Source organism: Condylostylus longicornis, unplaced genomic scaffold, assembly GCF_029603195.1.
Source record: "Condylostylus longicornis isolate FDR11 unplaced genomic scaffold, ASM2960319v2 ptg000091l, whole genome shotgun sequence".
Classification (NCBI taxonomy): Eukaryota; Metazoa; Arthropoda; class Insecta; order Diptera; family Dolichopodidae; genus Condylostylus; species Condylostylus longicornis.
The window spans coordinates 1,476,668-1,494,643 of NW_026578059.1; the positions used below are offsets into that span (position 1 = coordinate 1,476,668).

The following is a 17,976-nucleotide window of genomic DNA, read 5'->3' on the forward strand; positions in this document are numbered from 1 at the left end:
CTATAAATTCAAGTAATATTGCATAACTATATAAATTTCAGTAACTACTTGTATATCATTAATTAGTCGAATCTATAATGGGACATCTACCAAAATGCAGATCTAATGTTAATTTGATTTATTCAACAATACAATCTCAGTTGCTGAATAAGCTAAATTGACGTTAGTTTTGCATTTTGAAGACGCCCATAGTAATATCACTGACAGTTTTTTTTAATCAAAGGGCGGTATATTTTAAATTGATTTTTTTATAATAAATATTATACATATTAAAATACTCTGACTTCGAAATTGTAATAATACGGTATATTCATGCATAATTCAGATTATAAATTGTATTTACTGAATTGTGCAACAGTACAGTATTACTGCATTTTTGAAGTTATGGAAATTAATATTCTTTTTCATTTCTAGCATGATTTAAATAAGACATTTTAATTAATTTACAATGTATAAGATTACAGTTAAAATTTTTAATGCGTATAGTCAATGATTTCGTTTTAAGAAACGATGTATGTACATGAAATTACTTTATTTTATTACGAAATTAATTAATCGTAAATATAGCGCACTATAATATTATATTCAATTTCTAATTCATCTTAAACGTAAAGTACTGAATTTAGTTTAAAACATCGTTTGCATTATTATATATGCATTATTACACCGCATTTTAAAATTCAAGGTATTGTATATGGAATAGCCTTATGTAGTGTCCATTTTATATCACCTTTTTTTATTAATTATCCCTGACTTTAAAATTGCAATAATATGGTATTAATATACAATTCAGCAATTATAAATTATAAGCTGAATTATATATGAATGCATTATTATTAACACGTGGTTTTAAATCGTAATAATACGATATTAATATTACGATTCAGCTTATGATTTGTAATTGCTGAATTTTATACTAATATGGAATTATTGTAGTTTATAAGTCTGGGTTTCTCTAAGCTTCAGTGTTTAAGGGATGCCTGCCGATGTTTATTTATTATTTTATATTTTATACCAAAAGTATGGTTAATTAATTTATGTATGTATAATGAAGTGGAAAAATTTTTTATGCGTTGCATTTTCAATTCATTTTGTGTAAAAAAAACTATTAATAGAAGCTTATATTTAAAAGAAATATGTATGTATATATAGATATCGTGACTCCAATAACGCAATAATATCGTATTACTAGACAATTCAGCTTATAAGTGTTAATTGCTGAATTTTATATTAATATAATTTTATTGCAATTTGATGCCAAAGATATACATATATATACATATATGTAAAACGTGCATATAATATGTATGTAAATAAATAAAAAAACAAAAAATAAAAAAAAGCGATAATAAAAAAATAATTGATATCGAATTTAATTTTTAATTCAATAAGAAATAAATTACCTGAAATTCCCGATTATACAATTCATAACAATTTTCGAAAAGGAATTGATAAGTGGATCTAAGGCAAGCCTTAACGCAATCTTTGACAACAGTACTGGCTCTTGGTGGACTTGATAATTCTTGTACCTAAATTGTAGTTTTTTTTTGTGTTTTGGTTTTTTTTTTGGTTTTTATTTTTCGTTTTGATTGGAAAATTTTTTTAATTTTAAAAATTATTAATTATATTTTGTTAAAATATTATAAAAAAATATTTTCATTTAAATGAAAATTAAAAAAAAAACATTAATTTTATAAGATATAGCTTAAAAACAAAAAAAAAAACAAAAAATCATTTAAATTGATATTTTCTTAAATATTAATATAAAAGCCATACAAAGTACATAAAAAATTTTATATGTAAATAATGTATACAAAAAAAAATGTATTCATGGAACTAAGATTGGTTAGCAATGCGGATTAAAAATAACATTGACTTCAAAATTGCAGAAATACGGCATTAATACAAAATTCAGCTTGTCAACTGTAATTGCTGAATTGTGTGGCAATACAGTATTATTGTAATTCTGAAGTCACGGTATCTGTGACTTCGAAATTGCATTAATAAACTGTTTATAGTTTAACACATTTTAGCATTTACAATTCATAAGCTAAATGACCGTATAGCAATACCCCCATATTAACTCTGCAACTCTTGAGATTAACGAAATAAAAGCCAAATGTGTTCATATTGCAAAAAAAAAAAGACAAAATTAAGGGTTCAATCGTAATTTATCTCGAAAAGAACAAAAGAAATTTAATTATTTTATTCACAAAAATCGATTGATTTTATATATTTCACAAACTTGTCCCGTATTCGTATGGCATACCTTCAAAACCGTATTTAAAGCCTATTTTAAGATAATATAATAAACGTTACTGGACATGAAGCCAGCTTATAACTTAAGTTAATTAAAAAATTTTGGCTTACTTGAATTGGAATGTTGAAGTAGAAATGACTACTTGAAAGCATGATAGAGCTTCAAGCTCTATGATACTTTCAATGATGGGTGCATCTAATGAATTTTATAAAGAAATTTAAGTATGCCAGTATTTGGTGAATCTAAGTTAAAGTTTTAAAGTGTTTATTAGATAAAACAAAATGTTCGGCCATTTATTTTTAAACTGAGAACAAAAGGCTTCCTTGGACAAAAAAATACAGTCCCCCTCACCCCTATATTTTAACAAAATTTAATTATATCTTATTTAAATTAGCTCTTTTGTTTGCTCCCTCACTAGTATAAATTACGATTATTTTGAATATTTTGTATGTGTGTAAATCAAGGCAATAATATCAACTATTTAATCTATAATTTTAAACTAAACTGCATAGCATATAAAAAATAAAAAAAAAAACATAAAATTTGTTAGAAAATTTTGTTAATTTTTACAAATATACGAGTTTATGTAACACTATATGACCAGCTTTCGAATAAATTTCTTGTTTTAATTTTTTCTTATGTTTTAAAAACAATAGATTTCTTTACGCAAACTTTTAAAAAATATACTTTTTATTTTTAACAAAAAAAAAATCAAAATATATAATAGCCAACTGACTTGAAAAATATTATAAAATTACCTACTTATTTAATATAAAAAATTACGTTATACATTTTCGAAGACAATAGAAAAAATAAAATTACGGTAAACTAAGAAAAAACCACAAAAAAATTATATTTTAAAGTTTTTTAACCCTTAAGTATATATAAAATTCTTTTTCAAAAAAAACTTTATTTCATTGATTTAAGATCATGAATTTTAAGCGCTCAAATGCAAAACTAATAATGATTAGGACTACAATCTGTTATTGCATCGCAATTGCATGTAAATAATTTTTATAATTATTTCAAATTTTTGAAAATGACATTTTGTTTTGTTTCCATTTCGTTTTAGAAATATAAATTGCAAGTGTATATATTGAAACTCCAGCTATTTCAACAAATTTCAACAACCACAGTGTCTATTTAATATTATTATTTAGCGAAAAAGAATATTTGGCAATATGTACTTAAGTGTTGAAAAAAATCATATATGTATATAAAATACTAAAAAAATAATTATTTGTTACAACTAAAAAATAAAAGAAGAAAAACCAAAAATATTGAAAACTAAATTTGATTTTAGTTTTTTACTTTAAAATTTAATTTCCTAATCTTGAAACGTGTGAAAGTAGATTTTAATTTTTAAAATTTTTGTTTTGTTTTTTAGTTTTTTAATAAATTTACAAAAAAAACTCCTTATTTACGGTATTTACGGTATAAAGATTACATTACGTAAATATTGAAGAATTAAAAACAGAAAAGATAGACATTTTGACAGAAATAAGGGAAAATATAGAAGAGAGAGTATAAGAGGATCCAAAGACAGAAAGGGAGAGAGTGAGTGAGAGAGAGAAAAAAACGAAGAAATAAATATTCTGTTTAATTTTCCATTATATTCTTAGTTTATTATTGCTGAACGTACATTTATAGTTAAACAACTATAATCTTCTGTATACAATCTCACTAGTCATAGTCTTAGGGTAAAGACGAAGAAGAGAATTAGATACCATTTTATTCGGATTCCATCATGAGAACGACATTGGAAAACCTTTATTAATAATTGAGAATCAGTAAAAAGAACATTTTGAGAAGATTTTAGAAGAATTACGTTACGAGAAAGAATTATAAATATAATAAAAAGGAAAATTTATTATAACGGAAAAATTACAAAATAATCGAGAATGTAATTTTTGTAAATATTTTGCAAATTCCACAAATGATGTGTGAAGATTAGGACATTGTATAAAAACTTCTTTAAATTATTAATAATTCTTTCTAAATTAAAAATAATATAAAATTTGCAACGATAAGGCTGCTTTGATGATAAATCAATTTGCCATTATATTGAAAAGTATTTTCGATTATGGGTATGTATGTATATTAAAAGGGTTAGGAATTGTCACCACGGTAAAATTGGATTTTAGACTATTTTACTGACGATTGCTGAATCGTGCCGATAATTTCAGCTCATTTCGCTGGGTAGTCCGTTCGGTTTTCAACTAACGTTAAATAAGGAATAAACCAGATGAGAATGACAATTCGGGTTGTAAAAGAAGAAGAAGAAGAAGAAGAATAAACTATATAGGCGATGAAGAAGAAGAAGAATGTAATGTAATCAGTATACTAAACTTCACTCACATTTACGTTATAAATACATATTTATTATGTATGTATGTACCCACATATATTTATAATTTTATTTATTAAAATAATAATTGTGTGTATTTTAAGATATGAGTGAGTGCGCATACATTTGTTATTATTGTAAGTGCGGTAAAATATTTAAGGCGTGATAGAAAAAATTTTGTTAGTTAAAAAAAAATACTAGTTTTTTTTTTTTGCAATGCAAATTTTGTGTTTCAATTTTATAAAATTTAAAAAATTTTTTGTTTTTTTTTTTTTGATTTTTTTTAAATTATTAACCTACTTTCATGCGGAAGAATGTTATACTGGTTAATAAATCTACAGTTGACTTGAGGTCCATAAGTTTTTCCTGACTTGATGCTGGGAAATTATTACGATACATTGATAAATCAATACGTAATGAATTGTGCAATTGATCCAATAATTTAACGAATTTCTCTTTCTGTTTAAAAAAATTAACGCAAAAAGATAAATTTGATTAATTATTGGCTTTTTAATGTTGTTTTTCATTTTGGGGTTTTTGTTGTTTTTTTTTTTTTGATTTGATTGTTGATTTTTGTGATTGATTGATTTTATTTTTTTATTATTTTTATTACATTTTTTTTTAAGTTCTTTGTAATTCATCATCACATTTTGATAATACAACATTAAATGTTTTTTACAAAAAAAAAAAAGCAGGGAATAGAGGAAAATTTTTCGGATTTCATAAAGCAGAATTAAAATGAGTAAAGTAAAGAGGAGAAGAGGAAAGGGAGGGGTATAAGGAGGAAAAATTTAAATAGAATTGATATGATGGTAGCGTGGAACGTGGAACTACCATCATGTGATCAAAAATTTTAAAAATTAAAACATGTATAGAAATTAAGTGGGGCTTTTTTAGAAAAAAAGTTGTAGTGGAAGAATTAGAAAATGAAAAAACTACGATATTTAACACAATATATTATTATAACATATGTATATTTGATTGAATTGTATATATAAAAGATGTTTTACTATTCAATATAGTCGTGATATTTTGGGATACTATTCATGAATCACATGAAATCAGCATCAGCTGATTCGAAAATGTTTTTTTTTTTACTAAAATCCAATCAAAACATATAGAAAATTAAAAAGATATGAAATTGGCGCTCTCCGATTAAAATCTAAAAAAATATAAAGGGTTAGACCAATTAATTCATAATAAAATTAATTTAATAACTGTACAAATTTATCAAAATTGAAATGAAATTGACGCCCTACAACTAATATTTTAAAAGGTGTCAATGAAATTGATTTCATTAGAATAAAAATATTATAAAAATAATAGATTTAAAAATTATATTGAATTCGTTTGAAAAATACGATACAATATGAAAGAGTGTTGTTAATTAAACCGCGATTACACCACGATTAAGGTAAACCAAAAAAAAATATGTAACATATATTTAATTAAAAGAAATAAAAATAAAATTGAAATTTTGTTGAAAAATTGGAGATTAAAGGATAAAAAAAATATAGGAAGAAAGCGGAAACGAGAAAAGGAAAAGAGATTTGTTTTTTTTTTTTTATTTTGTTTCTGAGGTTTAGCAGTAGCAACAGGTTATAAAATCTTTTCAAGAATTTTTTATAATTCCAAAACATTTTAAATAAATTTTTGCTGTTTCTTTCTATTCTTATTTGGTATTATATTTTTAAATAATTATTATTTATTATTAAAATATAATTTTATCATTTTATATATTTTTATATTATTATTGAAATAAAATATATAATTTTATATTACGCTATATATTTTCCTTATTAAATAATTAATTATATTTTAATAATTGTAGATAATTATTGAATAAATGTTATTCATTATAGTTATACAATATATTTTATATTTGTATATTTGTATATTTGTATTTTGTTTTTGTCTGGAACCATAAATTTCATGAAAAGAATTTTATTTTTATATTTTATTTTTTAAATGTAATTATGTAGCAGCAGTAGATACTTTATATATATATGTAGATATGATATAAGTTTATAAATGTTTATTATAATTAATTCTAGAAAATATGGAGGGAAAAAAAAATTTATATTATTTTTAAATATACTTATTCAGAATTTTTAGGAATATTTTATAAATTTACTTATTTTTTTTTAAATTTTTTAATATTTTTTCTATATTTATATATATTAAATATATTTTTGAATATAATTACGAAAAATTAGTTAGTTAATAAGTAAACAAAAGAAAAATCAAAAACAAATAATAAAGTAAGAATTTTAAATAAATATAAATACAAAGAAAGAATACAAAAAAAAAAATTAAAATAAATAATTATAAAAAATTAAAACTTATATACTAAAGTATTATCAAATTTTCAAAACTACATTCTAAAAATATTAATTAATATTAGAACGAAAATTATAATTTATATATGTTGTTTAAAATATAAAATAGTTCAGATAAATTTAGTAAATTTTATTTATAATAAAAAATGAAATTGCAAATCTAAAATACTTAACAGATAAAAATAAACATTTTATAACTATGATAATTGGCACAACTTAAATTTAATTGAGCCGATAGACTTGGTAGCTGGTGCTTATTGTATTATAATTTTTATATTTTAATTAATGTTTTTAAATAAATAAAAATTTTAATTATAATTTGCTTCTGGGAACAAACCGCCCCCATCTGTTAGAAGTATGTGCCAAACTATCGCATCGATTATATTTCTTATCTTATACATTTATGGTAGGTATATAAAAAAAAAAACAGTTTTAATTTTTTTCTTTGTTTTGAATTTAAATAAATACGATAAGCTATCGTATAACGAAAAGTAAAATATCGTATTTTTATCGTATACGATATTTTACATTTTATCGTATTTACAAAATATTACAAAAACAAAAAAAAAAATGCTCACAACTTTTATTTAATATGGTTTATCCCGTTTTCATAGTATGAAAATAAACCGATAAAAATTTTTCACGATATAGAGATGAGGATTATCAAATTAAAAAAACAAATTTATAATATTATAAAAAAATAATATTTTTTTTATTTTTATTTTTTCATCTATATATTTAAGTAAACTAGAACACTTTTAAATGGGAAAGTGAGAAAGGGAGCATTCTCAATTAAAAAAGGCATGAAAATTTCCAAAAAAAAAAAAATTTAATTTTTTGGTTTGAAAGCAATTTTGCATTTATACCAAAGCTTTTTGAAATAAAGTAAGATAAAATTTTAAAATGAAATAAGCCATTTTCTTAAAAGCATTGTAATTGTTTTTTTTTTGCTAATGTGCAATGAAATACTTTTTAATAAACTACCCTATTACTTATAAAATTAATTTACCGTATAGAGTTTTACCCTATAAAACAAAACATAAGAAACCATTTTATTCTTTTATTATAGCATTAATTACTGTGAAAAAATTTTCAGACAAAAAGTATTTAACTGTGTTTATACCTACAAAATGTGATGTTAAACATAGCAAATCCAAAAATCTTTAATCCAAAGAAAGAAAAAAGTCGCCTAGATCAGAACTATTTTAAGTCATATTTTAAGAATTTTTAAAGAGAGCGACTTAAAATACTTATGAGCTGGCGCGGAGATTATAAATGGAACCGCCTTTTTTTGGTATTATATGAGTAAAACACAACCTTAATTTTTTTTTGGCATAACCATTTCTTTTTTTCCATATAATGTTTTTTTTTTTATTGTTCAAATGTCAATTTAAAAAATTTTTTGACATTTTAAATATAATTAAATGTCAAAATAACTCTGAACACACATGTCTGTTGTTAACCAGAAACAGTATTTACATCGCTTTGCTCGAGGTAGTGTTGTTGCCGATCATTTTCTAACTACTAATTGAATACGTAAATACGAAAGGAAATAATATCATCAGTCAGGAAAAAATGCCAAAATATTAATAAATGACATAAAAACCACGCTGTAGTTTTATTCAAAAAGTTTAGTATAATAGTTCTGATCTAAAGCGACAATGTATGTATATTTTATATAATTTTTATAAATTTATGTTTATAAAATATATAAATATTTGAATATTATTAATATAATTTTTTTTGCATGGTCTGGACTTTATATTTTGAAACGCAATTAAAGTAATAGGCGAGGTTAATTAAAAAAAAAATTAAAATGAAAAAAATATTTAAAATATAAAAATTACAAAGTAATTTTTCATTTTTATATTGTAATCATTCTCATTTTCTTCAACAATTGGAAGATCTTCAATCATTTTGAATGATATATGTTCGGTGGTTGCAGTACTATTTGTAGTAGTAGTATTACTTTCCGACTGGAAATAAATTTTTATGTATGTGTTTTGGTGTTTATGTTTTGTGTGTTTTTTATGTTTTATATATTAAAGTTGTGATTTTATAGCGATGATGTTGTAAATTATTTTTATATTGGTGTTCAATATAGATTTTTTTGATGTGCATGTCATGTAGATATAATATAATTTCGTGTTGTTTTGTTGTTGTTTTTTTTTTCAATATTTTCAATATGGATGGTAGAATTTCTCAGTTGCATTTGTTTGTAGTAAGTATAATTCAATATTATATTTATATAATTTAATTTGTAAAAATTTGATGTAAATTTGCAATACGATGGTGTGTTGTGGTTGGTAGTGGTGCGCATAAAGTATAAATTTATATTTTGTGCGTATTGTGTGTAATTTATTAAGTTGGATCAGTTAATATTTTTTTTTGTAATTTTTATCATTTCATTATAAACATGTAAAAATATAGTATAAAAGTGTATAAAAAGAAATAATTATAATTTTTTTCATAATAAAAATTTAAAATTGAAAAGAATAAAAAAAATTATTCATATTGGAAAAAAAACGAATAGAAAAAGAGAAAATAATACAAATAAAAAGAGAAAAATAGAAAATTGGAAAAGAAAAAAAAAATGAAAACACATAGAAAAAATCATTAAATAATTAAAATTAATTTTTAATATTTGCTAATTAAAATTATAAATAAAATTTAATTTGTATACAATATACCTAAAATTATATTTGAAAAGAAAATTTCATGTAATTTGAAATAAAATACAGACATATTACATACATACACACGTACGCACAACAAACATAAATCAAACAGAAAACACACACTCAACACACAGAAAACACGCACAAAATACCCTCGAAACAAACAATACAGATACAAATCACAGAAAAATTTTCAGAAAATTTCTGTTCAAAAGTTAATTTTCTATATAATACGTTATGTAAACGAACTTTTTGTATTAGTCATACAAGAAATTGTCAAACTTTTATGGAGACACGATAAAATTACCGTCTATCAAAACCATCAATAAAATCACATAATTTTACATAATTTACGTGTGCTACTCGTAGCAAACAAGATACACGTTGCGTTCATGTCGCGTCAGTCACACATATCACAATACACAATAAAAAATACTGATTTTTAACTTAAATACAAAGAAGAGAACAACAATTTTTAAATAATTAACAAATGAAATATAGAAATGGTTGTAATAATAAAACAAAAAAAATTTTAACCAATAAATAAAAAGAAAACATTAAAAAATCTCGTTAGGAAATTTATTAAAATATATTCAACTTTATATTATTAATCAATATTAATTTGTCCTTAATCATATATAGTTAGTTAGAGATTGGTATCGTGAATCTCAGCTTCGATCAAAGGATTACATGACATATTTTAATTATCTTTGATTTATGTCAAATAATGATCATCAAATCAATTGATGAACGTCAAATAAATTGATATTTATCAAATACAACTGTACTTTAATTTGTTTAAAACTGTAAGACAAATTTCAACTGTAAGACAAGTTTCAATTTAACCATGTTTGTTCATCTGTCTGTTCGTCCGTGCCAACGATAATTGAAAAACTACTTGAGCTAAGTTTAGTAAATTTTCACAAATGATTTATTATAGTAAATACGAGAAACCTATTAAAATTGGATATGATTGAAGTACTGATTCGTACAGCTGCCAAATAACTTCAAAATTTATTTGGCTATATCTCAGAAATTATGGAAGTCATTGTATTCCCACAAGCAAATATATGAATATGGCTAATGTGCTTGATTAAAGTCGTTGAACTAGCTTGGCTCCTTTTGGTAGCCGCCATACAATTTGAAAAATTCTTTGGCTATATTTTGAAAACTGTTCAGTCTACAGTACTGACATTTGTCAAATATGGTAAAATGGTAGCTATATTTATTAAAATGATTTAAACTTTTTCTTAATTTACTCAATTTTTTCTTTTCTTTTACTGTAAATTACTTCTTATTATATAATATATACAAGCTAATAGTTCATTGAGATCCGATAAATAAAAACAACTAAATCAAATAAATAAAAGTTGTTGAGATGTCATGAGCCATACAACTCCAAAAGTTATTTGGCCATATCTCAGAAATTATTCAGGTTATAGGTTCGAATTTTGCAGAAACAAATACATCATTAGGGCTGTTATGTTTGGAAAAAAGTCGTTGAAATTGCTTGAGTGCTTGCGGTGGGTTCCATACAACTTCATAAGTTTTTTTTTTTCATAACTAAGAAACTATCAAAGCTCCAAAGCTGAAAGTTTGAACAAACAATTTTGGTGATCTGGCCATCATTCATGACAAAAAACATAAAAAAGGCTCTTTACTGGTTCCTTCTTCTTGAAATAATAGTCTAATTACCATATTTGTTTGGAAAAAGTTTCAGAACTGTAATTTCAAAAATTTCTTTGATACGCCCCAAAAACTTTTGAGGTATAATAGCAGCTAACCGAAATACTGGTATTTTTAGAGTTATCGTTGGGACGAACTAGGGTGATAACAATATATTAAGGCTAATAAATCAAAAATATAATGCTTTTATTTTGTTTCGATTTTCCTTGAGTTGGTGAGATTTTAACGTCGGGGATTTTTACCTCTTTAAAAACGACAGTGAAAATCCTGAAGTTACAATGATGAATATTATGACTGATGTAGGGGAGGAAAGATCATAAATACATGACTCGGCGTATTGAATTGAATAAAATAATAAGAGTATAATAAGAATCGATTCCCAGCCTTTTGGAATTTGTTTCAAAACTTTCAAAAATATTTTTAAATAATATTCCAATCAATTAAACCATTACCCATTTCAATTTGTTACAATAATTTCAAACAAATAAGATATTAAAAATTGAGTAAGTTTCTTATTTGACAACTTTCCATAGTTTCCCATACTCGTAACTTCTTATAATAAAGTAAATATCCTTCTTTTTTTTGAAATTTGAGATTTACAGATTTAATTATAAGTAAGTTTTGATGTCAATGGGGCATCTGACAAATATATATGTATATATATACATATGATACATATGATATATATATAAAGTATAAATATATATATACATACATATATATATATATATATATATATATATATATATATACATATATATATCCATATTTATATATATAAATATATATATATATATATATATAATATATATAAATATATATATATATATATATATATATATATAACAAATATATATATATATATATATTCATATTTTTATATATACCCATATATAAAAAATTGTAAAAATTTATATATATATATATATATATATATATAAACATGTAGAAGAAATATATATATATATAATTGCATAAATATATATACATATATATATTTATATATATAAATATTCGTACGCATATATATATAAGTTATACTTATACTTGATTAACTTATTAAGTTATTGAATTTTTTTATATTATAGTTTTAATTTATTGTTTAAATTTTTATATTATGTAGAGATACATAATATTATGTAGAGATACAAGGTAAGCAGTTTAAAATCTAAAATTTAATTGAATCACTAAATAACTTACCCCAAAATTACTAGCTGCAAATCTATCACTAGCTGATACCGCTGATGATGCTGTTGTATGAGCATAATATGCATTTATATTTGCTAATAGTGTACTCATAACAGCTGGTACACCTGGACAGAGGTATTTTGTTGATAGGCAATGAAAATGTGTCATAGCTTGGTAAATATTTTCGATGCCATAACGCATTGCAAATTCATCGACAATTTCTTGCGGAATTTCATCAAAATAAATTTTCCAAGCATCGTCACCCTTTGACTGAGGTAATTTAACCTATGTATATTTATATATTGTAAAATAAATTAAATTATTTATGACAGAAAGCAGATTTAAATAAAATAAGCTTGAAAAGATTTGCTTGATTTGAATTGGATTTGTTAATATTTTGGGCAATCTCTAATATAAAACTTACCATTCCACTATTTTCTTCACATAAATAATGAAATAAATTTTCATGAAGGCATGTATACTGGACGTGATATGGTGCTACTTTTTCTTCGCCTTTTATTTCGACGGATATGTGAAGACGGATTGCACCAGAAACAGCTGATTTATCAGTACGTTTCTCTAAATTATACCAAACATCCATTTCACCGGATAATGTTCGTACTTCAATGATTGTTTGTCCCAAAAAATCATCTGATTCACGTGTCAGTTTTTGTCTTAATTTTGATTTCAAATCATTATCTTCGTCCCAGACACGAACTTTAATACGATCCGATGAATTATGGCATTCACTGAAGAAAAATGTTGTGAATGATTTTTTTTTTTTGTTACTTAAGACCTAAATAACTTTTTCAAAAAATAAGTACTTACAAATGAAATTTTTCGTTCCATACTGGATTCAGTTCTTGTGGCATTGTGCGTGTACGTTTCTTAACTTTACTAACTTGTACTGTAACATAAGGGTCACTGGTGCCGCTTTTATCTTTAGCAATTAATCCTTGAGCGCATATTACTGTTTACATTTGGTTTTTTTTTTTTCAATATACATTTCGGAGGGTCAGTTTTTTTGTTTTATAAGTGCACGTTATTTTGAAGTTTGTGAGATGAAAATAAATATATGTATTTATATATATAATATATATATAATATGTATATGTTATGTTTTCATATATACATGTATATGTTTATATATAAAATACAAATTATACATTTATACAAGTAAAATGATATATAAATAGTGTATTAAATTTTAATGATTACACACACTGAATTTAATTTCTATTGTTATGTTATAAAATGAGATATCGTCATTTATGTGAACAATAAATTGCCTAATTTCATATTATAATATTTAACTTTCAATGCACATACTCCCAATGTTAAGTATGGAAAATTTTTCAATTTACGGAATTGTATAACAAATTTTTATACGATTCGAAATTCTTATTAGCTTTGAAATTGCATAAAATTTTATGTTAATAATCAGTTCAGTGCATTAATATCGTATTTACTGAAATTTTGAAGTAACGTAATCTTTGTCCAAAAGATCTGAATGGGAATTGGACTAAAAAACCCAAATTCCCAAATAACATGATTTTAGTTTCTTCAGTAATTAAATACAATTTAAATCATAAGAAGAATAATTTGAATAAGCTGAATAAATAAAATAAAATTTAGAATATATTGTCACGTATCTGACGATATTAGATTATAGATAAATATAAAAAGAACACAATAACCACCAATATACAAATATAATAAAAATATGACAAGTCGGAAAAAAAAATTTATACTTTCTACTTATATATAACAAATAAAATAAATTAAAAAACATTGAAAATATTTTACATTCTCTGACTTTAAAATTTTATTAAGATTTTGATAATACACCATTCAGCTTAACAGTTGTAATTGCTGAATTTTGTATTAATACCATATTATTACAATTTTTAAGTCAGAAATAATTTTCTTTATTTATATTTTTTTAAAATAAAATTTTTAATTTCCATATAATAAATTATTTGATTTTCATATACATATACACAATAATGTCATATATATGGGGGCATAAAATAAGTATGCTTATTTATTATATACAGTTACATCATTATTATTAAATTATAAAAAAAGGAACAAGCGTTGCAAATGATAATGAAAAGCACATAAAGAGATTGATTTTGTATTATTCAATCCGCTAAGTGAACTTTATTTTTTCCATTTAGTAAAAAAAAAAGCAAAATCGATAATTAAATAAACAGCTATTTAAATTATTGTTTAATTATAGAGCATAATTTTTAATCTTCTTCCCATTTTTCCAAATCTCACTACTTTCACTATATTTTTATTCACGACTTAAAGATATTAATCTAGCGAATTGAGTTTGTACTGAATTTTATAATGCAGTGATAGGGTGTCTACTAAAACGCAGATCTAACGTCAAATTAGATCTGCATTTTGGTAGATGCCCATAATATTTTTAAATTAAATTTAGGAATATCAATCAGTAATTTATACGAAAGAAATAAATTTAGTATATACACTGAAATATTTAAAAATAAAGTTAAAAGTTATTCAAGTAGAGCACATAAAATATTTTAGGAACAATTTACATTCACAAGAAAGAAATGCATTTATAATAAATCAATATTATTTTATATACAAACATTCATACATATACTTGTAATTTTTGTTCTAATTTTTTTTGCAAAACATGACATTGTTCCCTGCGACATTGTTTTGCTACACAATTCAGCAATTTGTATATATATAAGCTGAATTGCATAGAAATGATTATATTATAATTTTAATCAAAATTATTTTATATGCAAACATTCATACATACACTTGAAATGTTTATTATAATTTTTTACAAAACATGAACCCTGACATCCAAATTAGAATGATATCGTGTTGCTACACAATTCAGCAATTAGTATTTATGAGCTGAAATGTATAGACGTAACAGTTATATCAATTTAATGGTATAACTGACTACACTAAAAGCTAAATTTTATATCACAAACTTACTTTACTTTTTAGCTCAATAAAAAAAATGTCAACTGTAATGTAGTTATCGTGTTTTGTAAAAATATTGTATGGCATTCTGTTTTATATATAAAAATATAAATTTTGAACAAAATATCAAAAATATTAATTTAATCAATAATTAAGAACGGATATGGGTTTACCATTAAACAAAAGAGATAATGCGATTTAAATATAAATAATGCAGGGGGTAAAGAAATATTAAAAGTTTACGCGCAAGCAGAAACTGTAAATAAAATAAGCCAGAGAGAGAAAAAGGGAAAATGAACCAGGGCTGCTACTTTGGTAGATTTCTACCAAAATTGGCTTTAATTTTTTTTTGTTGGCAGATCAATAACATTATGATGACAAGAGAACTTAATCGAACAAAAAGTAATAAAATACATTACGTTTGGACTCAGAAGAATTGAAAATCTTCAATTTGAATTAAGAACACAAATACAAATGCACAATTGAAGTCGATATATAAAAATCAACAATTGACGCTTGTGTTAAGCGCTTTATTATAATATATGTATAGTGATTTTGAAAAATGAAATGTGATAAAATGAATTACATACTTATGTTCATTATGTTATACCTTTATTTATGGTTATAAAAGTTAAAATTGTAAAACTGAATAGATTTGTATTTTTTATTTCTCAGAAAATGCTTTTTTTCTTGAATTGGTTTATTTTTTCTGTAAAAGTGAGTTAGAAATATTTTTTACAGTGGCAACCCTGGAGTGAACGTGAAAAGAGAGAAATAAGAGAGCAAAAAGAAAAAAAGATTGTTTTTTTGAATATTAAAGAAATTATTAACTTTACTTTGGCTATCTTTCAATTAATTTCATAGAAGTTTTATATTGTATAGAAGTTTAAAATATTCGAAAATGCTGATTATATATTTGCGAATAAATAAAATGATATGAAAAAGTATTAAAATTTTAATTTTTAATCTCTAATTTTATCCATTATAGATTAATGATAATTAATTAATAATAAGGTACCCAAAAAAAAAAAAAAATAATAGTAATCATTCATAATTACAAAATTTGCAATAATACACTATTAAGATAAAATTCAGCTCATGAATTCTAATTGCTGAATCGTATATTAATATCATATTATTGCAATTTTTAAAACAGTGCATTAATACACAAGTCAGCTTGTGAATTTCAATTGCTGAATTGTATATTAATATCATATTATTGCAATTTTGAAAATAGTGCATTAATACACAAGTCAGCTTATGAATTTCAATTGCTGAATTGTATATTGACATTATTTTATTGCAATTTTCAAAACAAAATATCTGAATTTTTGTAATTTCTTCCAAAATTTTTATTTTGATTAATTAAATGTACATAATTCTTAATATTCTTAATTTAATTTATATTCTTGTTTGTAACAAGTTTTTCTTTTGTATTCTTGTTTAATATTATTAATAAACTAATATATAATTATAATATATGTGATATATAAATAGTATAGAGAAGTGAAATAATCTTAAGATAGGAAAAGAAGTTTTAAGTTTTATAAATTATATTATTATAATTATTAAGCGAAAAAAATACATTATGATTTTTTAGATGCGGGATAGAAATTTGAAATTTCAAACTATTATATTATGCTTATATTAACTATGCTATTTTTATTCTGTTTCATATAATTTGATATATATACTTAATTTTATGTAATTTTTAATAAAATTTTTACTATAAAAAAAATTGTATATATTATGATTATTTTTGAATATAAAAATATTTAAAGGTTTATATAAAATATGGTAATCTCAAAATTTCATTAATACCATATTAATATACAATTCAGCAATTATAATTAATAAGCTGAATTGTATATTAATGCAGTAATTGCAATTTTGAAATCGAAGATATATATGTTTATATAAATATTACATAAAATTCTACATAAAAAATAGAATATAAAAATAAAGAGTGTAAAAATAAAGAGTGTGTGAAAAGAAAGAGTTTGAAAATAATGTGTTTTTTTTTTTTCGAAACGGATTTTTAGAGTGATGTTTCTGTGATTTGCTACAATTATTATAAAATATGGTTGAAAAATACTCATAGGATTTGGTTTTTTAGTATAAAATTAAATTCTAGTGTGCTTTGTTTATTTTTTGGTAAAATTATATTAGAAATCTTAATAAATATAACTTAAAAAAATAAAATAAAAAATTTTTAATGTAAAAAATAACAAAAAGAAACCTTTAGTATTAGCCAGTAATGTACGTACTTATATGTAGCTTTGTTCATAATTTTTCGATAGTGAATATAGCTATGACTTTGAAATTATCACAATTCAGCAACTAATACTTGCAAACTTAATTGTATATTAATATCGTATTACTATACAATTTAAAACTTATAAACACTAGTATTTTTATTGAAAATATATATTCAATTCATAAAATTTGTCAAATAATCCGCTTCCGCACTCTTGTCAAATCTATAATTGACAAATTGGAGCAGTA

The 17,976-nt window shown here is 22.8% G+C and overlaps 1 protein-coding gene across 3 annotated transcripts in view; it reads right to left on the reverse strand.

Moving 5' to 3' along the window:
- LOC129613784 (protein unc-13 homolog C) overlaps window positions 1–17,976 on the reverse strand; it is a 68,043-nt gene that overhangs the window by 17,973 nt on the left and 32,094 nt on the right. For 2 of the 3 annotated variants that reach the window (XM_055528016.1, XM_055528015.1), the window contains exons 7-11: window positions 13,327–13,468; window positions 12,923–13,247; window positions 12,511–12,783; window positions 4,908–5,066; window positions 1,404–1,529 (exon numbers count right to left, since the gene is read on the reverse strand). In XM_055528016.1, coding sequence (XP_055383991.1) covers window positions 1,404–1,529; window positions 4,908–5,066; window positions 12,511–12,783; window positions 12,923–13,247; window positions 13,327–13,468 — 1,025 coding nt within the window. Of the gene's footprint in view, window positions 1–1,403; window positions 1,530–4,907; window positions 5,067–8,793; window positions 8,923–12,510; window positions 12,784–12,922; window positions 13,248–13,326; window positions 13,469–17,976 lie in introns of all 3 variants that reach the window. The other variant, XM_055528014.1, reaches the window with a different exon arrangement.